Here is a 24,562-nt window from a genome sequence, read left to right on the forward strand (position 1 = left end):
GTAAAAATGACTTACAGCTCCCCATGTGGTTGAAAAGCGTAACAGTGCCTGGTATCAGATGCTCTTCTGCAGGCAGGGGGAGGAGGCTGCTCAGGTTGCAGCAACAGTACAATTTGTCCAGTTAAAAGTTGTTCTATCACTGAAATAATTTTAGAGACATTATATTAAGGTAAAAAAACTACATAGTGTTGCTTTAAAAGAAGGTTTATAACAAGAATTCTATAACAAAGGGATAAAACATCTACAAAAATTATTGATACAGTATATTCACACAGGCACTGTGGATTAGGAGTTATCAGCAGATTTGTAAACATCCTTTGAGGTGGAGCTCACCTCAGCTATTATGTCCTTTCTAAAACGTTAAAGGTGCAGTGTGTACAATTTAGTGGCATCTAGTGGTGAGGTTGTGAATTGCAACCAACGGCAAACTCCACTGCTCACCCCTCACTTTTGAAACACATAGAGAAGCTACTGTAACCACCACCGGACAAACAAGTCACCATTAAAGACAACTTAGTAAAAAAGTTTGTCCGTTAAGGGCTTCTGTAAAAACATGGTGGAACAAAATGGCGACTTCCATGTAAGTAGATAAAAACATCTCATTCTAATGTAATAAACACATAACGGATCATTATGAAAAGTCTTTATACACCCCTGATAATATAGTTTTGTATATTATTTTACATTTCTGTCAAGAGATCCTTCTAAAAATTACACGCTGCACCTTTAACTTTAAAACTTCAAATGTAAAACTTTTAATGCAAAAAAATGCCATTAGTGTGAGCTTGAGTTGAAAATAAGAAAGCCTTGAACTGAGAGAATGATTTCCATATTTAAATGCAACATTTAAATTTACCATAGCAATCCTGGCTGTCTGACACTAAAATGTCAAGATCTGTAAGTTCATCGATGTAACACTGGAAAACATATTTTTTACTCTCTAAGAAGTGTCTTTTTTAAATTCTGTATACATTTTACAGTATCAGATTCAGCCAGGGACAGATGAGTCCAAATGAGAAAACTGAGCACACCACAAAGGTCAACAAAACTGGAGTGGAAACGTCCTGAGAAGAGACATTGAAGGCTGAAAATTAGCCACAGGAGCTGGAGACTGTGCAAGGTCGATAAATATTATCTCTCAGACTTTATTTTGTATCGAAGAACTATATAGGTGGCGAGTCGCAGGATAACAAAGAAAATTCCCAGTACAATGAAGTCCATGAACAGCTTGGCGTCTTCTACATCCAACAACTGCAGAACCTCTTCAGGTCTCTGAAACTTGCAAAACTTCCCTGGACATTCAAGCTCGGTTCGGTTCATCCCATAAATGGACAAAATAACACCCTCAAACCCATACCTAGCATGAACACAAGCAAACGGTCATGTAAATACAAAAAGCCATATTTAATGTAAACACGGGTATGTTGTTAAAGGTATAAAGAGCTTACCGAACATAGGACACATAAGAACTCCACTGTAAGTAGTCAGGAATGGTGTCAAAGTTCACAAAGTAGCCTGAGAAGAGCAGAACTGGAATGGCGGTTACTGGACCAACAAACGTGGCCACCTGTAAAGAAGATGGATAAAATGTGTGACATCAACAGGGCAGGCGATATCAAGAAGAATTGGAAAAATACCCCACAAAATAAAAGGCAGAATGCTCAAGTTTTCTTAGTTACGCAGAAGGTACCTGAAGGGAGGTGGATGCAGCACCAACTAAAAGCCCAAGAGACTGAGCTACGAAAGCTGTGCATATCGACAAGGCCAAAAAGAGCAAGTAGCGGCTTGCTTCTGGGGGCTGCTCCGTCATCCAGTACACAATACTGCAGTATATAAGCGGACAAATGACCTGAGGAGTACACAAACATTAGACAGATAACCACAAATTTAGGTGTTAAAGGGACACTCCACTTTTTTTGAAAATATGATCATTTTCCAGCTCCCCTGGAGTTAAACATTTGATTTTAATCGTTTGGAATCCATTCAGCCAATCTCTGGGTCTGGCGGTACCACTTTTAGCATAGCTTAGCATAATTCATTGAATCTGATTAGTTCATTAGCATCATGCTCAAAAATGACCAAAGACTTTTGATACTTTTCCTATTAAAAACTTGACTCTTTTACATTGTGTACTAAGACCGACGGAAAATTAAAAGTTGAGATTTTCTAGGCTGATAAGGCTAGGAACTATACTCTGATTCTGGCATAATAATCAAGGACTTTACTGCAGTAACATGGGTGCAGCAGGCACAATGATATTACGCAGTGCCCGAAAATAGTCCCCAGCTTTTGAAAGTTACAAAAAGGACTATTTTCGGACACTGCGTAAAATCACTACGCCTGCTGCACCCATGGTACAGAAGCAAAGTCCTTGATTATTACGCCAGAATAAGAGTATAGTTGCTAGCCATATCGGCCCAGAAAATTTTCCGTCGGTCTTAGTACATGTTGCAACTAATAGTCAAGTCTTAAATAGGAAAAATATCAAAACTCTTTGGTCATTTTTGAGCGCAATGCTAATGCGATGGTCTAATCAGATTCAATGAGTTATACTAAGCTATGCAATTAGTGATACCGCCAGACCCAGTGATAGCAAAACAAGGGTAATGGATTCAAATTACAGGAAACACACATACTAATGATAAATGGGTACCTTAAATGCACTGTAAGTCGCTTTTGGACAAAAGCATTTACCAAATGCTAAAATGTAATAGGAAGCATTAAACAGTCTGTGTAAATACAATTGAATGCCAGTGCAGTTAAATGCATCTTCTGTGTCACCTTTGCAGTATATATACAGTACAGCTTAAGACTTCAGCAGGCACCCACCTGAAATGGTATGTCAGCCATTGTCTTAGCCAGATAATACGCCTTCAGACTGTACCAGTAGTTTAAGTGCTCTCTGAGAAATACAGCCATCTCTAAAGGAACTAAAATTAAGAAAAAAATAAGTCATATATGCAACTACTTTCACTTCCCTTGAATGGAGGACATGAATTTGAACTTTTGATTTCTTTTTTAATGTCCTCTAACAAACTTACATGTGAGAACTGTGGGCATTAATGCTCCAAACATGATAAAGAGCATTGAGAAGAAGAGGAAACCAGTGTTGTTGAAGACTTTACTGGCATCATTGCCAATGTTGAGGTACAACAGGCCTATCAGTACTCCAATAAAAATGTGTGACATTAGCCGCAGATTTGTCAAAACCTATTACAAAAAGGCAAAAGGCATTATTAGCTAGTTGCAAAATGGTTTGATACTTTGAAGAAATCTGAGAAATCTTAAAGGTGCAATGTGAGATTTTTAGAAGGATCTATTGACAGAAATGCCATTCAGTATAATATACATAATAACAATGACTCCTTGAAGAACAACAGGTTCCTCGCACATCCCTGCTGAAAAAACAATAAAACCATTACAGAAAATTCTAATGGTTTATTGGTTTTATTTCGAATTTTATTGGTTCTAATGGAATATGGCCCAAAATACACTACAGTGTATTGGTTTTTGTTGGTCTCTAATGGTATGTATTGGTTCTAATGGAATATGTAATGGTTCTAATGGAATATGGCCCAAAACACACTACAGTGTAGTGGTTTTAATGGTAAAAGCTAATGGTTCCTATTGGTATTTTAATGCAAACCATTAGAATTTTCTGTAATGGTTTTATTGTTTTTTCAGCAGGGCTCTATATTATCAGTGGTGTATAAAGACCTTATATAATGAACTGCATTGTTTTAATTACCTTAGAATGAGACGTTTTTAAACTGCCATGTTTCTAAACAGACAAACTGTTTTACAGAACGTTTTTACGTTGTCTCAGATGACAACATGTTTGTTCTGTGGCAGCTACCATAGCTTCTCTTTGTGTTTCGAAGTTTGAGGTTGGTTGCAATTTGCAATTTCACTGCTAGATGCTGATAAAAACCCACACTGGACCTTTAAGCAAATTTCAACTAAATATTATATGAGCTGTTTGCAACAAAAACTTTTAAAGACTAAACATTACATATATGTAACAAAAACAAAATGTAATTTTTATAAAATGAGATTGTCCAAATGATGATTTTAACTTTAAAAGAATTAAGAATTAGAGCAAGGAGGTATCTTATAAAGTATTTAGTTCAACAGCATATACCTGATCTCTGCAGATTGTAATAAATGTTCGTTTAAAGAGAATGCAGAACTGAGTCAAAGAGCTTGTTGCAAATGTATGGCTCTCAACATGTCCTGTGTCCTGTAAACACATAAAACAAAGCAAAATGGCAAGAAGGAATTAAAAGTATTAAATAAACGTAAAATTATCCATCTGTTAACCTACAGTTTTCCTGTAGCTCATTGGAAGAGCATGGCTTTAGTAGCGCAAAAGGTTATGAGTTCGTTACCAGGCAACACATATTGATAAAATGTATAGCCTACCTTAATGCACTTTGGATAAAGGCGAGTGCCAAATGCATAAATCATCTCTCTGCCAATCAATTGCTTTCAAACACTTAGTAGACAGTTATATCAGACCGCTGTGTACTTGTGCAGAAAATTTTTCTATGTTTTGTCTAGCACAGTGGTTTGCAAACTTTTCATTTTGCAACCCACTCAAATAGGTATAATCTATTCCAGGACCCATCGACATATTTTAAAATGGAAATATGAAAAATACACATTTTACCTCTTTTATAATTGAGTCGTTTTTATTTATTTATTAACAAAATGTACTTTTAAATAAAATATCAAAATAATTTATAGTATTCCATATCAAAATCATTGCAAGCTATTAATTGTAACACAACAGCAAAGCGAATTTGCTCGCCCCACCTTATCCCACTGTGCAACCCACAACCAGTGTTGGGGTAATGCATTACAAATAACGTGCATTACGTAATAATATTACTTTTCTGAAGTAATGAGTAAAGTAACGCATTACTTTTTAAATGTACACATTAATATTTGAGTTACTTTTTCAAAAAGTAATGCAAGTTACTTTTTTAGTTGAATTATTCGATTAAAAAAAATTATGTACTGAATTAAACTAAACGTAGTCACATTATGCACTCTATGCGTAAATGCCTGTGTGGGAACAGTTTGAGTCAAAAACTTAGATCCAGAATGTAGCAAGAGCTCTACATTTTTGTGATGAAATATGCAATTTCTGAATGCAGAACTTTTCAGTCATTAAAAACAATTCAATTTTCAATTAAATTCAATTTTATTTATATAGCGCTTTTCACAATTTGTAATTGTTTTAAAGCAGCTTTACATTAATAGAAGCAGGGGAAAACACAGAAAAATCGACAGACAATATAAGTAACAAAATACAGCGGCTATGAATAAACTTTACAAGCGAGCGTATTAATACTGTAACGTATAGAAGAGGGTGCCACTGTCGGCTGACTCCCCAGGGTAGAAAAAAAACCCTAGGAGAAAAACCTCCCCAAAAACCTTTTTAGCCAGAAGGAAAAAAGTCCTAGGAGGAAAAAAAACTTGGGAGATATATATACTGTATGTAAACAGATGAGGAACCTCTATATTCACCGAAAAGTAACTAAAGCAACGCAATTAGTTACTTTTTTGGGAAGTAACTTGATATTGTAATGCATTACTTTTAAAAGTAACTTTCCCCAACACTACCAACAACTGAATCCCGACCCCCAGTTTAAAAACCCTGGTCTAGCACACACGCTGATCACAATGTTATTTCCCAAAGGACCAAAATCACTCACTTTGACACATTTTGCAGCACATGGGTTTAAGGTGTTTTTGTCAGTACAGTAGCTCTTTTCTTCCAAGGCACACATGCCACCCTGGACAGCTTCAAACAGCACAGGATTCAAATCTCCGTACTCCCCCTATGCTAGCTCTATGACTAAAAATAAGACATTTTGTTACTAACATTATTCGTCTGTATATATGTGGCACACCAATTGTCAACTTACTGAAATCTGCAGGGTTGTGGTATGTAGGGCAGTGAAGACCCAGTGCACTCAAGTAAGGGATGAGGAATGGGACGCTTCCCTTGTATATACACTGACCCTGACTCAAAATGTACAGCTTTGAAGGAGATGCAAAGGATTAGATGATGACAGTTCAATGTGTTTGAGAGTCCAACAACAGATTGCAGATGTACCTTATCAAACATCTCAAAGAGTTTGGCACTGGGCTGGTGGATGGTGCAAATGATGGTCCGTCCGCCTTGTGCCAGAGCCTTCATCAGTGTAACTACTTGGAAACAGGAGGCACTATCCAAACCACTGTAGTAACAAAAATGTTTTCATGTTTCAAATAGGGCAATGCATTAATGATGATATGGCTGATATAGAGGTTCTTTAAAATGTCCTAATTTATTTATGTTTAAGGATTAAAAGGATACTTGGAAAATATGGAACACATCTTTACCTGGTTGGTTCATCGAAGAACATGACTGGCGGGTTGTTTACTAGCTCAAGGGCGATAGCCAACCTTTTACACTGCCCTCCAGAGAGAGAGATTGTGCGTGTATGGACACACTCATGTAATCCCAGTGCTGTAAGAATTTCATTTATCTACACACACACACAAGGTAAAGGTGAATTCTGAAAAGGAAATATATTCAGGTGGCAATTACGAAAGATATGATGGGCTGAACCTACCAACTCTTTCTTCACCTCTGAGCTTTCACTGAGCTTCAGGTTGGCAGACACCTAAACATACATCAATAAGTTTATTTTGCTAAAGATGTCACTGCACACCGCATGAGATTCTCACTTAGATGTGAGTTTTTCTGCATTTGGCTGTGTTGGCGTTTTTGAATCAAACCAGCAGTAGACTCACCATCATAGCTTCTTGTACAGTGAGATGAGGTAGCAATTTGTCCTCTTGCATAATGTAACAGGACATCTTACGAAAGGTTCGGAGGTCTCTGAGCTTTCCATTTACCAGGATCTCTCCCATCATCCCCGTTTCCCTTATAGCACATGGCAAAAAGCCGAAAAAAGAATGATAATTCATTAGGCTTCTGGAATTCCGGTAACACAACTTGACATAAATTTTCACTTTACCCTTACCTGTACCATGCCAGGATGTTCATAAAAGTGGACTTGCCAGCCCCAGATGGTCCCATAATCCCAATCAGCTCCCCACTGCAGAACTTCCACGATAGACATTTGAGCAAAGCCGTAAAACCTGCAAGGACACAAAATATATGTCAAGCGCCATATTGTTCTCATCAGGAACAAACGTCTACTTCCAGTTAATCCCTTTAAATAAGAAGTATGCTTTAATCTATAAACCCCATGACTGTGCTACATATTTTCTCTAATGCTAAGAAATGTGAGAAACCGAATGATAAAGATCCAAAACCTCTGAGTACAGTGGCTAACTTAATTGCTCATTGACCTTTATGAGTCCACCAAGCAGGTGGATTTCGCCCACAGCGTAGGACCCAAAAGTCTCTTGAAAAAGGTTTTGACATTTTGTCAGGTGATTTAAATAGTACAATCTCAATGCAGGAGTGTCAAATGACAGACTTATTTCAAAGATCCAAGGCACCCTAATTAGAAGCGTATTAGCACAAAAGCCCTTTTTTAAAGTCTTGTTAAATAAATCTTTGGTGTCCCCAGAGTACGTGTACGTATGTGAAGTTGTAGCTCAAAATACCATATAGAAAATTTATTATAGCATGTTAAAATTTCCACTTTGTAGGTGTGAGCAAAATGTGACGTTTTGAGTGTCTTTTAAAATGCAAATGAGTTGATCTCTGCACTAAATGGCTGTGCCGTGGTTGGACAGTGCAGATTAAGGGGCGATATTATCCCCTTCTGACATCACAAGGGGAGCCAAATTTGAATAACTTTTTTCAAATGCTTGCGGAGAATGGTTTACCAAAACTAAGTTACTGGGTTGATCTTTTCACATTTTCTAGGTTGGCAAAAGCACTGGGGACCCAATTATAGCACTTAAACATGGAAAAAGTCCCATTTAAACCATTTCGATTTAACATTTTAAGGTTTTTAATGACTATATCCATCATTGGTTGTCTTATTGCTTTATGGCACACTAAGTCCATATTTATCACTTTTACACTTATGGCATGAATGAACAAACTCATATGAAGTGGTTATCAAGAATAAGGGTTCATGTACTTTATCACAAAGATTAAGGTACATGCAGACATTCGGTAATAAATATTATATTTAGCAATCAAATAAATAGATGAGAGGGTATATAGGCTCCAGCACCATTGCATTTATGAATCACTGTTACGTCAGTGGTCATTTCTGCCAGAAAAAAATGTGCTCTTATAAGTGATGCCAGCCAAAGACAGCACAGCGTTCCTGTTGCAAAAACAAATACTGTTGGTTTATAAAAGCTGTAAAATAGCATCACCTTTCACACTGATGCCTTATTTCCAATAACTCAATAATACAATAAACCAACAAAACAGCTGCTATCAATGGATCAGTTCTTGCCTCACGTGACTTGACAATATATGACTCAGCTCCTTCAAAACAGAGGACACCAGCATTTATGACATTACCTGCAAATCAATAGATATTAACGTCCGATAGGAAAGCAGAAGAGGCTCTAATGTGATTTTAAGCTTTACTAGAAGCCAAGATAATAAAATATAACTGCAGTACAAAGCGTATTCACTTTGTACATCAACAAAACATCTAAACAGGCATCTTACTTAGACCAAAATGTTTTAATTTTCTGTTTGCTGTTGTAAAGCAATTTAGGTCACAGACACAAGTAGTTTATCATTATAAAAGTATCTTATAATCAATAAACATTTTTTTCTGAAAACTTTTTTTATTTGTTATTTACTTTTCTCATGTCAGTCTGTGCACAGTACCAAACATTTCTACACTATTTGTTGTGCACACAGTCTTTTAACATAACAAATATAAAATAAGCTACAAAACAAAAAAAAATCCACTTTATTGTTGTCTTATGATGATGTCACTGTCTTATGAGGAAGATATTGTGTCATGAAGAATGATATCAAGTTTATGAAAACAGCCATCCCAAGTCACCAAAGGGGGGTTTTGGTATATTTGGGGTTCAATGTATAAACAAATATGAGCTTCTGACCTTGTTTCTTCCACCATGGTCCCTCCCTGATGGAGTAACAGAGGTCTCTAAACTCCAGGTCCACAGCACTACGTTTGGGGAGTTGTGAGAACCGCTGTGCCTCTTTAATGTGGTTCTCCACATTCTTCAGATGAGTTAGCAATGGAGCTTCTTGTGGCTGAGTTCCTCCATTACACAGGTTATCCTCTATAGCAATACTTACTGATCCAGGATCAGACATCTTATCTGCCATGCCTAACATCTAAAGGTTAAATATACAGGAGAGTGGGTTATATGAAATATAAAGTTCAGTATAGTAAATATTGTGTTTTGTATTGGATGTGTAAAGCTTATATTAATCAATACATTGATTAAAAACATTGGTTCAGTGATATAGCCAGTAAACCACTTTTAGTGCTATTTAGTATACCATTTGTATAGAGTTTAGGCTAAATGATCTCAAATAAAAGATTAAATCTAAGTTAAATCTGAACAATTTTGGTCATAACACCAGCCATAAAGATCATCTGAACTCATTGTTGCAAAATATATGTACAGTACATCCTGATCCATGTTCAAAAACTGCATGGATACATTTTTACAATAATGTCACATTGGGAGCTATATAGTGAAGTAAAATATGCCAGTACAAAACATTATCATCAAACAGTAAAGCAGCATACATTTAAAATCTCCAAGGGGAGAATCTTTCCATACTGATCTCTTGAATGTAAACGTTTTACTTTTCTGCTAATCCAATAGAGCTCCCTACTTAGTCAAATTGATCTTTTCTAGAATTTTGAGCTATTGTAAAAGGCTGGTGTTTGGTTTCCTCCGAGAGGCCACATTGTGCTGACACACTGAATTGACCGGCAAAAAGTAAATCCCTGGAGTCCGAGTGAAAGAGCGAAATCAGAGAGTAAAACATGAAAAGCCAGGTCAGAGACAGACATCATTGACTCGGTTCCCCCGAGAACAAAGTCTAGGAGGGGATCACTCTCTAATTCACATGAGATTGTGCCTTTTGGAGATCTGTACAATGGATTATTTTGTTGGAATGTAGTGTAACCAGTGAAACATAATCAGTTGTTACCTGCACCTGTATATTTGGTGTAAAATGGTCCTTATATTAGAGATATAAATGGGACATCCATACGCAACAAACACATTCATAACACACAGCCCCACAGGTCAGCAATTCACTAGTGACTATTTTTATAAATATACCCAACAGATTATAATATATTTATGCATATATTTGTGTTATTAATGATTGTATTGCAAAAGCCAGCATAAAGAGAGTCAAGAAATTCGGCGTTGACGTCTTTATGCCATGAATGTAGGCTAATCCTTATGATTTTATCTCACTTATAGTACCATGCATGCAGAGAATATGCATAAATATTTGTTTTTAATATTTCTGCCATCACTTGAGGTTTTAAAATTATAAACCACATTTGAAACTATTACTCTATAGAAACAAGATGAAAGATATAGGTACTCTGCTCTGACAGACCTGCTTTAATAAAAAATCTGAAAAACAAATCACTTACCCAAGCTCAGTCTCGAGAGGAAATATGTTCGCTAAAGGGTTGTGTTTACTCTACCTTTATTTCTCTTTATCGGCTCCGCCCAGTGAAACCAGTGTACAATGTCCCAGCTAAGACTATCCTGAACTGCGACAGTTAATCCCATACAGTACAGTACAGCAATGAATGTACGCGTGTGCTCGCGCGCTGGATGTGACGCTGTGATGGAGAGACGTTACCTCAAACCCATATTCTCATCCTTTGTATTTACGCGCAATAATAATAAATACCAGTTTTTGTTGCGTTATTAAAGTCTTTTTATAAGTACTACGCTTTCTGTATTTGTTTATTGCACCCTTTTATAAGGTTATTAAGAATGTTTTTCCTCTTCATGTTTGTATTTACAGTAGTGCCCAAAAGTGATGTCCAACTTTGAAAAATTGACGTCCTCGCCCTTTAAAAAATATATATGATTAAAATGTGTATTCAAAAATGTGTGTGCATGTTGTGTTGTGAGTTTGAACTTTTAGAAAGAGGCATTGCAAAAAATACACATTTCACATAAAAATACTGTAGTATATTATAATATTTACTGTAGTAAACTATATTACATTGTAGTAATATGTGTTATAATTATACTATAGTACAATATAAATCCTATAGTATATTAAAGTATTGTGTAGTTTTCACAATAGTAAATGGACAGTATAGTAAATATTTTAGTGCACTTTTAATTTTACTACAGTTTTCTATACTAAATACTATAGTATACTACTGTATTTTTCATGAGTCAATCCCCATAAGAATGGCTTTGCCAATCAAAAATAAGAGTATGTGTACCCTTTCTGTGATTTTCTGTGAGCTTTTTGTTCTTTGAATGCATTTTTTGTATATTAATATATTTCCTAATTTGCTGTAGTTGTATTTATTCCAAATAATTTTGTCAAATAAATACCTAAACCAAATTAAATGTTTTCTCTATTTAGTATCATACACCACATTGATATTTTAATATAACCTTGAGTAGACATTAAAAGCTAATATTGTACCAATATGCCTTCTGGACTTCACTTAATAGATTAAGATCCTTTATTCAGTTTAAGGTTTTATTTTGCACATGTGTTTTGTGAATATATGTTAATTAAAGTGAGTATGAGATTATAAGCATTAGTGTTGTGGACCGTGTGGTATGCAAGTAAATGAAGGGACGCGATGGCAACATTCCAGAACTAGTTGACAGACACACAAGCTAATAAAGATGTCCAAAGCTCATCTGGACGTGTTTAAACTTGATATAATCTGAAGTGCAGAGCTTCACTATGTACTCGTGATGCTATGCTGTGTCATGTCAAACTCTTCGTTAACTCTTCATTATTTGGTAGACCATTAACCTAATGAGTAACTACAGAAAACCATGCTTTAAATAATCAGATGATGCATGGAACAAAAATGACACATGGACCAAACAACACATTTGAATCACATTTCTATTGAGAGATTTATTTGGTCTTATTTGATCAATACATCAAAATAGCTGAAAATTGTAAAAATGACACTTTATCTGAGTGTACAAGTCTCTTTACAATTAAATACAACAAAAACAACAAAAATAATAATAAATTTAATCCTCTTAAATTTTTTGCATTTCATTTTATTAGAATGTCACCCCTAAATCTGAAATCAAAACAATCAACTAAATTAAAATTAAGTTAAATACCTCATATGAATTTCAACAATTGAAGATCATTCCAAAAATCATTTTGAATCAGCATGTTCATTTTGAATCAGCATCTTAGGTCATAAAAAAATCAGTGCTACAGAACATGACAAATAAATACTGGTTAAAATTATTCCTAATTCATTTGCAGGTACAAGATGCCTGACATTTAATGCAAGACAAAAACAAACCACTGACTTCAGCTTTAAAATGAGATGAATGACTAAAAAAGAAAGGTTTTAAATAAAACAATTTATGATTGACTCCATTAAATTACAGCACCATAAACTTAAACACTAAGATTTGAAGATTTTCCAGGCACTGAAGAAGTCTGATTTGGCAATTAATTTAAAGGGCATTTAAAAAACAACACAGGGATTTTAAATGTGCTACTAGCAAATATATGAATAGAATAAACAGTAGCTGGCCAGCCTGATCTCATGGGAATTTGTACGTACAGTATTTTATAAGTTAGCTAATTCGTATACATTCGTTTAAAGTAAATTGTACATAAAGATTCAATTATCATAAAAAACAACTATGAAACCCCACCCCTAACCCCAATGTCAAAGGGCGAAAGCAAATCGTACAAAAACGTATAAATGTGGTCGAATAAATACGAATTGGCATCTCGTAAAATATGTCGAATTGCAATGAGATTGCATTTGGCTGGTACTGAGTTTTGGTAATATATTGTTATTTTTTTCCCAGTGGGATCCGGAAAAAGACCATGTGGTCTATATCATTATGCACTGTAAAAAGTTGGATCAACTTGAAAAAATTACTTCATTTAGTAACACCTAATTTTTTTGTTGTTTTTCCAACTTAAATTTATCACTTAAATTATTATTTTTACTTAAACATATAAGTTGAAGGTGTTACAAATTAAAGTAATATTTTAAGTTAATACAACTTTTTATTTTTACAGTGAGGTCTTACATGCAACAGAAGCTCTGCCAGAAATGTACATTGAGGTCAGACGTAAGCTTTCCAACCTGGTTGCATATTGTGCAGTTGTATATTTTAAAACACGGAGAAAAAGTTGATTGTTACCTCTAATATTAGTAATTGACTTGGATGTACACATTGTTCCACTTTGTTAAAAAATACAGAGATATTTATCCTATTGCTATTAATCCCAAAATTACCAAGGCATGAATTTTGGTCAACCCAGCCCTATCATACAAAATGTTTGTAGTGGAATAAAGATTATTAGGCTGTATACTTTCACATGTGCATATAACCAGTCAGTAAAAGCATCACATAAAGTAAAAAAATGTAGATGACACTTCAAGCAGCTTATAAGATTTATATCCCACTAAAATTCAAGTTTCATTCGAGCATGTGCTTAGATTAACACACACCATCTTAAAAGGCATGATTGTGGGTTCATGGTTTAATCTCTTTGTTGAAAAATGGCTTAGCTGATTTAAGATGGTTTCCCAGCTGGTCTTCTGTTGGTTTAGCTTGATGCAAGTTTAAAAGAGTTGTTTATATAAAAGGTGAATTGCTGCGATATGAACAATAATAACCAAGTTATTTTTCTGCAATTATTATAATGCAAGTCTGTGTTTCAGTAGTAACTACAACAAACCACCTGTGCAACACTAAGTGCAAGGTACAGCTGCCTTCTCAACATTCAGATTTAATTAACTGCAATGATGGTTTACTGCAAATAAAAATATATTAAGGACATCCATATATTATGTCAGAGACACATAATGTAAGAAAATACTGAGGAGCTTTTGACTGGCGGATACATAATCTTGTGAGAAGAAAAGAATATGTAGATTGAGGTGATTTATCTTTTCAGCTAAATGACATTATATACTTATCGGGCATCATTAAGCTGCCTGGCTACAGTCAGTATCTCTTTGGCTCCCTTGCTGAGCAGCAGAATTCCAAGGTCCACTCCTAACTTGACTGCAGCATCCTGATCTTCTCCTGACACCTTTAAGGCGGTGATGCCCACACGCTGGACCTTCTCGTCAACTTTCTCTTGCTCCTCAATCTGGAAAAAATAATGAAATAAATGAGACACAGGGGCACAGAAAGCACTTCACTAATTTCTGATTTTAGGAATAACAACCTGATTTGAATTGATGCTTGTCTGCATGGTCTCTTTTAGACTATCTGAGCCATCAAGACTATACACTGCTCCAGTCAGATAAAGCTGCGAAAGGGACACACATTTAATCCTTTGTCATTCAGCTGAGAGCCTTACAGCTGGGTAAAAGTAAACTCAACATAAAGCTCTACCTGTGAATTCTTAATTTCTGTGTAAACAGCAACTGGAACGCTACAGCCCCCCTCCTATGATATACACAAAGCTGAAGATTAAGCATATAGCACGGGGAATTGGAAAATGTTTTAAAATAAAGAAGGATGCCCACCAGATGTTTAAGGAATGCTCTCTCTGCGATGCACCTCAGGACAGTGTCAGGGTCATTTAGTACCGACACCATCTCCAAGATGTCCTGGTCTCGGGCTCGCACCTCAATGGCCAAAGCACCCTTTAACAGCACAGTGAGAGAAGTCTGTAAGCCTGCTTTATTTATAAACTACAACAATACAACTTTATTGCGCTACTAATGTTGCCTAATGCACATGAACTCTTACAGTCACTTAAAGACTACATAATAAAACTGGACAGCCCTAATGTGGTTTGACACAGTATTCATTAATAAAAAATATTAATAATCTTTTTTAAAAGATGGAAGAGGAATTCCTGGTGAGAGGAAAGTAGAAGAGACCTGAAAAGTGTGCAGGCCAGATTTTAACCTACAATGTCTACTTTAACACTAAGGCTCAATTTATTTGTGCATGCACACTAACTTCTAGGCCATGGTTCCTAAAGTGCCTGAAATACCTTTACTATTTAAAATATAGTTCTTACCTGTCCAACAGCATACATGCAATCCTCAGGTTTAAGAACCTGAAATAAGAAAATAATAAATAAAGACAATAAAAAAAGAGTTTATATACAGGAGTCATTAAAGGTGCAGTGTGTAAATTTGAGCGGCATCTAGTGGCGAGGTTGCGAATTGCAACCAACGGCTCAGTCCACTAATCACCCCTCGCTTGAAACACATAGAGAAGCTAGGATAGCCGCCACCGGACAAACATGCCATCGTCGGAGACAGCTTAGTAAAAACACTTAGTCCATTAAAGGCTTCTGTAGAAACATGGCGGCACAAAATGGCCACTTCCATGTAAGGGGACCCTCTGTGTATGTAGATAAAAACATCTCATTCTAAGATAATAAACACATAACGGTTCATTATGAAAGGTCATTTACCACCACTGATAATATAGTTTTGTATATTATTTTGCATTTCTGTCGAAAATTACATACTGCACCTTTAAGTGAATGCATGGTCTTGAGAATTATTATATGTTAATGTTGGTTTGGGTGTTCATTGAAGGAGAATAAAGACACCTGGCTAATGCGGTTCTCCCAGCCCATCCTACGAAGACCAGCTGCTGCCAAGACGATGGCAGAAAAGTCATTATGTTCATCCAGTTTCTTCAGACGAGTATTGAGATTACCTCTCTAAAAAATCATTGTTAGGGAAAACATCTAGAATGATTCAGAAATCATGGCTTACTTAGTAAAAAAAATTAATAGCAGTGCACAGGACAATCAAAAACTGCAACTTAGTAAAGAAAAAATGACTGCTGTGTATTAAAAGATACAATGTCTTTAAACTCCAGATGGGGAAATCTTTTCTTCAGCTGTGCAGCCCGGCGAAGGGAACTGGTACCTATTACACTATAAACATAAAGTGAAAAATCTGTTTTCTTTTAAAGTATATTAATAATGACACAAATAGTGGGGTTTTTTTTGTATATTGACAACTGTTTTTACACTTTTGTTGGGTAGGGAGTCTAGACATTTGCCTTTATTTTTGGGGTGCAAGACAACAGCATCATAAGGGTTTTCACGTCTTTGAAGAGAATGGAAATGTCATAATCACAACGTTAGCCTCAGTTTCAAAAAGCAATTCACTGTACATCAATAATCATAAATAAATGCAGAGCTCAGATGCAAAACCCTCTAAGTGCGTCTGACATGTTTTCTTGTAAATTAGCTTTTTTTTATCAGGCTCTTATATGTTTAAGTTTAGTAATTTCACTTTAATGCCAATGAAAAAGTTATTAGTCAGTAATGGAAATGCCTTATTTTCAAAATATGTCATTTTAGTAATTTCATTGGTATTTAAAGGAACAGTATGTAAGAAATTGATATCAATTAATCATAAAATGGCCCTGATATGTCACTAGATATTAAGAAATCATTTTCATTTCAAATACTTAAATCACTGACAACAGTGGTCCGGCCAGGATATTGTCATTTAAAAAGTGGAGTTGCAGCCCTCAACTGATGCTTATGTTGTCATTTTGTCTATTGGCCACCAGTTGTGTGATTGCAGTACCAGTTTTAGCCACACGTTTTGTGATTGCAATACCAGTTTTGGCCACAATCCTACATACTGTTCCTTTAACAAAGTCTTTCGCTGCAAATACATGCAAAAATCTCCAGTTCTATAATATGAAAAAGGCTCAATAATTCGGTAAATAATATCCTAATATATTTGGTTAACCTCATGTAATTGGGTAAAAACTCTTGCACCTCCACATACGCACACCTTCATTTCCCAATTCTTCTTCATGCACTTAGAGGACTTTGCTGAAAAATGGTTGTGCCGTTAAACAAATTCTGCTAACAAACCAGTATTTTTAATAGCCCAAGGATGGGATTAAGCATATTTGAAGCTAAAGTATTTAATGAACGTATACTACATGCCGAGATTTTTGACAAAGGTCGCGTTTAGCGGGTTTTGCATCTTATCTCATCAAATATAATTTAATATTATTAGGATTTTCTTTAAAAGTGACTTATTTTACATACTTCACATAAGATACAAAGCAGTTCAAAAAATAAAAAGAAACATCTGAGCATGTTTGAAAACAGAGACACTATTGTCATTTTACGTACTTCAGGACAGCTCCTATAGTGAAACCCACAGGAAGAGCAGTAGGCAAGTCTTTCAAAGAGTGCACGACCAGGTCTACCCTACGGCAACACAAATATTACAACAGCATTATTCATTCTGAAACATAAGGACCAGTGTTGAAGTACAACCGTCTGATACATCAAATACACCAAAAGATCAAAGTACAAATCTGTGTAGTGGTGATGCACTAAAAATAACAGCTGACTTACTCATTTTTTTCCAAAGCATTCTCCAGTTCCTTTGTGAAGAGACTCTTTTCGCCAATCTTAAACACAAGTTAACCAATGCTTGAGGGATGTTGCTGATGTAGCTTATACAGCAAAATGCTAATGAAATATATAACAACAGTATCAATACTCCAGTTAATGTGGGTTTTGGATTAGGACTTACTTTGGACAAAGCTGTGTCAAGTATTTTATCACCTGTTGTTGACATAGCCACTGAAACACAATTAAACAGAATATAAAGTGAATATTAAATATCTGCACATTTGCTAATCCTGATATGTTTACAAATGGACAAATGCTAAGCAAAACTGTTGAATAAGGTATGCATTGGACTATAATCTCTTACCTATTTCAAACTGCACATCAGGGTGTAATTCCTTGAGTTTCTCTACAACACTGTCTGTCTGAATGCGGGCCAGCTAGAATAAAAGCACGTAATAAAACATTTTAATAATACTCCATTTGCAATCATTTGTAAGCACTGTGGCTCCTCCTCTTTTTAAGGGTTGTATCCTTTGCTAAAACTGTAAGTACTCTTGCACAAAGATAGAAACCTTATCAATCCTATCATGATAAACACACCCAATCAAAAAATCCCAAAAATTTAAAAAAGCCCACATATGTGTTACATGGAGACAAAATTAAGTGAAAGAAGACTCCTATACATCAAATGTAATGTAGAGAAAATGCCAAATTCATTAAAATGCCATTATTTATAATGGGAAACATGCACATTATTAAATAACTTACATACATGTAAAAAGCTCTAAAATTTCTCAACTTTATCTTCACATCACCTGCTAAGATATTCTGTGATATATCAAGTGTATGTATATACAGCGTTTTGTGTGTCACAGGTAATATTTCAATATTTAAAGTCAGAAACCAATTTGTGGCATTCCTAAGTTTTTAGACGAAAAAAAAAATTATTATTTCTTATAATATTAATAATATTAATATTATTTTTATATACCATGTATACAATAAATATACAAACCTGGCTTTTCCTGGTGCCAACACGGATCACCCTGCTGACTTTGCCATCACCGTCCTTTAAAACAACAATATTTTTTTGAGATCAGTACCAACAAAATATGTTAAGTGAATTTTTTTTGTAATTTCTTAATTTTTCTTTTTAAATATATATTCTGACCCTAAAGTATTTATAAGGTCCATCTGCCATTGTTGAAAAGCTGAGGTCTTAAGATGCTTGCAGTAAGAGAAAGCGATGTATAATGAACTTGTATCTGAAGATCTGGCTGATGTAAAGGCAAAACGCCCCTGTATGCTGCCTTCAGTAGATAAGACAATAACGCCTATTCACTGTTGGTGTCCGTTACACAGAGGCAAGGCGTGTACTAGATATTTTTATATTTACAGATTACAATGGTTTGGGTAAAGACAGGTCAGATGTCATATTAAAGCAGCACAATCAAATAATCTCACGTTACGTGTCTGTACAATTTTACTTTTAAAGTTTGTTAATGAAAGCCATTGTCCTTTAACCCTAGAGACATTTGTGTAATGGTTTATATTATCAACGCATTAAGGGGGTATGTTAGAAATGTGTTTAAATTAACGTACATTAGTTTAGTTAAGGTTAAATTAGAGCAAAGTTTACAGTTCTGGATCCCTAAAAAACACTTTTCTTAAAGTTGTAAGAATGATTGAATTAAGTCATACCTGCAGATCAGTCTTTGTCGACATTTTAAAGGCGTTTAAGGTTATTTATTATTGATATCGGCGAAAAATCTATAATATAACATTCATAATATACAGTTCTGGATCCCTGAAAATCACTTTCCTTAAAGTTGTAAGAATGAATGAATTAAGTCATACCTGCAGATCAGTCTTTGTCGACATTTTAAAGGCGTTTAAGGTTATTTATTATTAATATCGGCGAAAAATCTATAATATAACATTCATAATATCAAGGGATTAAAGCTAAGTAGGACAAATGTAACTGACAACTACTACAGTACAGTTAACATTCTTGAGTATGGCCACCGGAAAATGCGATGTTTAATTTTCAAAATAAAGATCACTAATATTTATCCGCCATATATGATACATATATGAAATAGATCAATATAAAGAATAAAATAGATTAAGTATGATTAAGTATGTTTAAATACAACATATAAGTGTGTTAAAGCATAAATCTATTTTATAAAGTATTTTTATCGGAATTACATCTACCTTAAACTACTATTTTGAAAAGAAAAGTCTTTTTTCACAAGGTTACCATAAACGGAAACGGAAATGAAGTCAGTGAACGTGCCCACAGCGCGCTCTGTTTTCATGATATCGTTTTCTTTCAATTTATGATGTTCTCACTTTAATAATACAATAGTTGCAATTATTCAATGAGCACAATGACAGAGAATGAATTGTTTCATAAACAGATAGAGTCTATCATGACACTACTGACAGAAACAGCTCGAGATGAGATTCAGAAAGTTTTTGACTGTGACATATCCGCGGATCACACAGAGACTAACGTTACGTCTGAAATGAATGAGAGACAGCTCAAAGTTGTACGTCTTTTCAGTTCTTCTATGTTGCTTGCAAATAAGGGATTTTGTCCAAAATCTGTGTCAGCTATATATAATCACTTAACGTTAGGAGGTTCATTCAGTTTTGCCTCACTGTAGTTTTTCTAATCAGTGTAATTTCAAGATTATAACAATTTTATTACATTTACTAAGTTAGTCAGGTTAAGTTCATTTTTAAAGTTTGACATTTTACACTAATATGCATTATTATCTCCTATTATTATAATGTCTGTTACAGGAAAAGCTCACAGCATTGATGGAAACCCTTGCCAAGGTGGCCATTCAAAAAATATGCAGACTTTTTAGTTATTGCTTTGCAATGAAACAAACCCAGACTTCAAAAAGTGAACATAATGCTTTAATAAAGGAAAAGTCGGTGCAGCAAAATGAAAACAAACCAGCAGAAAGCAAAAAAGCTCAGATTGACAGCAGTTTGATTGGTGAGATATTTTATCTTCTAAAATGTAATCGTAATGCTTTTAAGTTTTGTAAGGTGTTTATTTAGAAATGCTATTATATATTACATACTATTTTAATCTATTTTCTGTCATCCTTTTCCCAAATTTTGTAGATGGAGCTACATCAGTGACATCATCACTGAGCCAGAATCCAATGTCTGTGTTACATGAAGAAAATGCACAACTGCAAGACTCTCTTAATGGCCAGCAGGTCAGTTAACTGTTCATTTGGTTTGACTGTGTATTATTTACAAAACAATTTGCAGCAGTTTTTGTATTGATCATTCATTTCAGTGTGCACCAGAGGACAACATTGTTGCTGTTGATTCTGAGATCGAAGCAGATGAAGGTATGTTGAAGTTGATATGAAAACAGTTTTGCTTTAACCATACTAAAATATGTTTTAGCAATGCTAAATAAAAGTATACTCGCATCAGGATCTTACACTGTTATATTATTTTGTAGCTGAAGAAAGGGGCTACGTCTCTATTGAAGTTGAAGTCTCTAAAATAGACACACCGGCAGATGAAAATGGTACAAAACCAAAGCAAACGAGGAAGAGAGTACTGTTTGAATGTAATTCTTGTGGAAAGACGTATAGCAGGAGATACAGGCTAAAACAGCACAAATGTGGAAAAAGCATCGCTAACAAATGTGACAAGTGTGGACAGATATTTAGCAGGAAGTATAAACTAGAACGGCACATGAAACGTGAGCATGTGGAAAGAGTCTTACACACATGTGACAAGTGTGGAAAGAAGTTTAAATTTTTTAAAGCATTCGAGAGACACGTACTGCATCACACTGAGAAGAAAGGATGCTGTAAAACATGCGGGAAAACCTTTGCAGATCTTAAGTCACATGAACTTGTCCACCTGGAAGTAAAGCCATATCTCTGTGGTGTATGCGGACAGGGCTTCACCGTAAGCCAGAGTTTACGAGCTCACCAGAGAATCCATACAGGTGAAAAACCCTACAACTGTGACGCGTGTGGGAAACAGTTTTCAACCCCAGGTTACCTTGCTGCCCATCGAAAAGTTCATTCAGCTGAGAGACCATTTAAATGCAGCCTGTGTGACAAGGCTTTCAAGGAGAAAAGAACGTTGGATCTACACTACAGTGTTCATACAGGAGAGAAACCCCACGTGTGTCACACGTGTGGACAGAGGTTTGGACTCATGGCAAATCTCAATAGACATCTCCTCATTCACAGTGGTGTAAAACAGTACTCGTGCTCCGTTTGTGACAAGCGATTTATTCAACGGAAAACTCTACACAGGCACATGTTGGTGCATGAAACCCAAAAGCCATTTATGTGTGAAGTATGTGGAAAGAGATTTGTCTACAATTGTTTTTTAAAGCGACACTTACTCACACATTGTGACAACGAAGAGATGAGAGCTACATTGAACCCTTTTCGTTGCGAGGTTTGTGGAAAGTGCTACAGCAGTTCTTCTTTACTTATAATACATCAGAGGCTTCATTCAGAAAAGGACCCATACATGTGTAAAACCTGTGGTAAAAGCTATAGCGGTCCAGGTCCACTAAAGCAACACGAGAAACTTCATTCAGGAGTGACACCATTTAATTGTTTAGTGTGTGGTAAGGCTTTTGCTCTGAGTTCTGGTTTGAAAACACATGAGGTTGTTCATACCAAAGAAAAACCGTACATATGTTCTGTTTGTGGAAAAGGCTTTGGCCTGCCACAGGGTCTCAAAGTGCATATGCTCATTCACAGTGGCAAGAAACCTCACAGGTGCGAAGCATGTGGAAAGTCCTTTCGCCTATCCACAAACCTAACGCGACACATGCGGGTTCACACTGGGGAGAAGCCGTTCACCTGTGAAGTCTGTGGGAAAGGGTTTGGACAGTCCAACAATTTGAAAGCGCACATGCAGATGCACACTGGAGTGAAACCTTACACGTGCCAGAAATGTGGGAAGAGTTATGCATATGCTAGAAATTACAATGATCACAAATGTAAACCTTTATGAGGTTTTCATTTGGTTTAAGTTATTTGGAGAAATATTTGATTCATAAAGAGCTGCATGTGTTATATAAAGAGTAAATAACACTGGATTGTAAACTTAATTGAAACGAAACCTAAATCTAAATTAGATTAGTTTAGAAAATTGTTCTGATTGTTCATTGTCAATAAAAGACTTCAATTTTGAAAATGTTTCCAATTATTAGTAGTTCACCATTTATATGTTAAAGGGGACATATCATGAAAATCAAACTTTTTCATGTTTAGGTGCTATAATTGGATCCCCGGTGCTTCTATCAACCCCAAAATGTGAAAAAGATCAACCCAGTAACTTAGTTTTGATAAACTACAAGCATGTCATTGAAATTTGGCTCACCTTGTGATGTCAGCAGGGGATAATACCACCCTTTAATCTGCCGCACAGCATTCTTCCATCTTAGAAATATCTCGAAAATACGCCATATACTGTCTACATCTGATGCAGAGAAGCTTATCCATGCTTTTATGACCTCTAGAATAGACTATTGTAACTCGCTACTCGGGGGATGCCATGCAAATCAAGTAAACAAGCTTCAGCTAGTTCAAAACGCTTCCGCAAGGGTACTTACTCGATCTAAAAAGTATGACCACATAAGCCCAATTCTGGCATCTTTACACTGGCTACCAGTTAAATATCGCATACAATTTAAAATATCACTAATCACCTACAAAGCTTTAAATGGCCTAGCACCCTCATATCTTAGAGAATTACTATCAGAATACAATCCATCACGCACACTACGGTCGCAAAATTCTGGTCTCTTGATTATCCCTAGACTATCAAAGTGTCTAAAAGTGGAAGGTCATTTTCCTTCTTAGCCCCTAAGCTCTGGAATGATTTACCAACCGATGTCCGAGAATCAGACACAGTCGATAATTTTAAATCTAGACTTAAAACTTTTCTCTTCAACAAAGCATTTGCATAATTTGTCTAGTAAAAGTACTTAACTCGAAATAGTTATCTGTACGGAACAAAGCACTCGCGGTCATAAATAAATAAAAACCTTATCTTAACCTATAGTCGGATTGCGATTTTGGAACTTTCGTGTTCTTGTGAATAGTATGCCATACAAACCCGTTTGCCACTGAACCTGCATTAACGACGACAGTGGGGCTTCCAGCCTTAGTCAAACGGGTTGGCACGTATGGTTGGGTTATGATTTTGGCGCTTTCTTTGTATTGCAAATAGTATGCCATACAGACCCGTTTGCCACTGAACCTGCATTAACGACGACAGTGGGGCTTCTGGCCTTAGTCAAACGGGTTGGCACGTATGGTCGGGTTGCGATGTTGGCGGTTTCTTGTGTGGTGTGAATAGTATGCCATACAGACCCGTTTGCCATTGAACCTGCATTAACGACGACAGTGGGGCCTCCAGCCTTAGTCAAACGGGTTGACACGTATGGTCAGGTTGCGATGTTGGCGTTTTCTCGTGATCTTGTAAATAGTATGCAATATAGACCCGTTTGCCACTGAACCTGCATTAACGACGACAGTGGGGTTACAGGCCTTAGTCAAACTGGTCGACAGGTTTCATTTTCTCTTAAAAATCAGAAGGTGACCCTTAGTTACCATATATACCATCACAGTGGGCCCCCAATTTGCAAAATCCTCAACTGTGGATAAAACAATTATGCCTCAATAGTTAGTCTGTCTGAAACTAAGCTGATTAAACCACATCACTGTGTGACACTTGCATTACATGTGAACGGCCCCTACGCTAATATGATTTTGTTTTTCTCTCCCTGTCTCGTCCCTGGGTCCCATTGACCCTGAGGACAATGGGACAAACAGACCCAGTTCCGGTAGATGTGAAAGTCGGCACACCTCTGATCTACTGGTCGTCCTTCAATGTGATGCCCAGCTGATGCCTGACCAACGACCACCGGCAGGACCCGCTTAATATCCGCTTAATCTCTGCATAATCTCCGCTTAAGCTCCTTATCCGTTTATATGTGTGTATATACATGTATATCTCCCAAGG

At 36.0% G+C, this 24,562-nt stretch overlaps 3 protein-coding genes across 4 annotated transcripts; 1 reads left to right on the forward strand and 2 right to left on the reverse strand.

Moving 5' to 3' along the window:
- Positions 1-273: 273 nt before the first annotated feature.
- abcg4b (ATP-binding cassette, sub-family G (WHITE), member 4b) lies at positions 274-10,246 on the reverse strand. Its single transcript, XM_055196475.2, is given in 14 exon segments — positions 274-1,357; positions 1,449-1,567; positions 1,691-1,849; positions 2,830-2,930; positions 3,042-3,210; positions 4,142-4,240; positions 5,721-5,863; positions 5,934-6,048; positions 6,125-6,248; positions 6,394-6,539; positions 6,627-6,677; positions 6,808-6,940; positions 7,041-7,158; positions 9,070-10,246. Coding segments are annotated over 14 exon segments (1,944 nt in total). The 5' UTR covers positions 9,311-10,246; the 3' UTR covers positions 274-1,131.
- A 2,341-nt stretch (positions 10,247-12,587) lies between these two features.
- On the reverse strand, positions 12,588-19,319 carry hmbsb (hydroxymethylbilane synthase, b). 2 transcript variants are annotated; one of them, XM_073862648.1, is made up of 14 exons: positions 19,223-19,319; positions 18,537-18,590; positions 17,886-17,958; positions 17,703-17,752; positions 17,522-17,577; positions 17,294-17,371; positions 16,159-16,241; positions 15,991-16,061; positions 15,734-15,847; positions 15,191-15,229; positions 14,688-14,807; positions 14,554-14,607; positions 14,384-14,467; positions 12,588-14,305 (listed from the first exon to the last, which is right to left on the reverse strand). In XM_073862648.1, exons 1-14 carry the CDS (start codon positions 19,244-19,246, stop codon positions 14,126-14,128), a joined length of 1,080 nt encoding a protein of 359 aa, XP_073718749.1. In that variant the 5' UTR covers positions 19,247-19,319; the 3' UTR covers positions 12,588-14,125. The 2 variants fall into 2 exon arrangements, with proteins under 2 accessions (XP_073718749.1, XP_073718748.1); XM_073862647.1 differs by lacking the exon at positions 19,223-19,319 and adding an exon at positions 18,693-18,797.
- A 471-nt stretch (positions 19,320-19,790) lies between these two features.
- On the forward strand, positions 19,791-22,729 carry LOC129438007 (uncharacterized). Its single transcript, XM_055196479.2, has 5 exons — positions 19,791-20,076; positions 20,333-20,534; positions 20,666-20,763; positions 20,847-20,901; positions 21,018-22,729. The coding sequence occupies exons 1-5, from the start codon at positions 19,906-19,908 to the stop codon at positions 22,544-22,546; spliced, it is 2,055 nt and encodes a 684-aa protein (XP_055052454.2). The 5' UTR covers positions 19,791-19,905; the 3' UTR covers positions 22,547-22,729.
- The last annotated feature ends 1,833 nt before the right edge of the window (positions 22,730-24,562 follow it).

This window comes from Misgurnus anguillicaudatus, chromosome 24 (genome assembly GCF_027580225.2).
Source record: "Misgurnus anguillicaudatus chromosome 24, ASM2758022v2, whole genome shotgun sequence".
Lineage (NCBI taxonomy): Eukaryota > Metazoa > Chordata > Actinopteri > Cypriniformes > Cobitidae > Misgurnus > Misgurnus anguillicaudatus.

Coding starts and splice junctions, on each gene's coding strand:
- hmbsb (XM_073862647.1), bottom strand. CDS start 18,722: ATGGCAGATGGACCTTATAAATACTTTAGG. Junction 18,591..18,692: donor GACCTTATAAATACTTTAGG/GTCAGAATATAT, acceptor GTTGTTTTAAAG/GACGGTGATGGCAAAGTCAG. Junction 14,808..15,190: donor GCATGTATGCTGTTGGACAG/GTAAGAACTATA, acceptor GTGCTGTTAAAG/GGTGCTTTGGCCATTGAGGT.
- LOC129438007 (XM_055196479.2), top strand. CDS start 19,906: ATGAGCACAATGACAGAGAATGAATTGTTTCATAAACAGATAGAGTCT. Junction 20,764..20,846: donor ACTCTCTTAATGGCCAGCAG/GTCAGTTAACTG, acceptor CATTCATTTCAG/TGTGCACCAGAGGACAACAT. Junction 20,902..21,017: donor TGAGATCGAAGCAGATGAAG/GTATGTTGAAGT, acceptor ATTATTTTGTAG/CTGAAGAAAGGGGCTACGTC.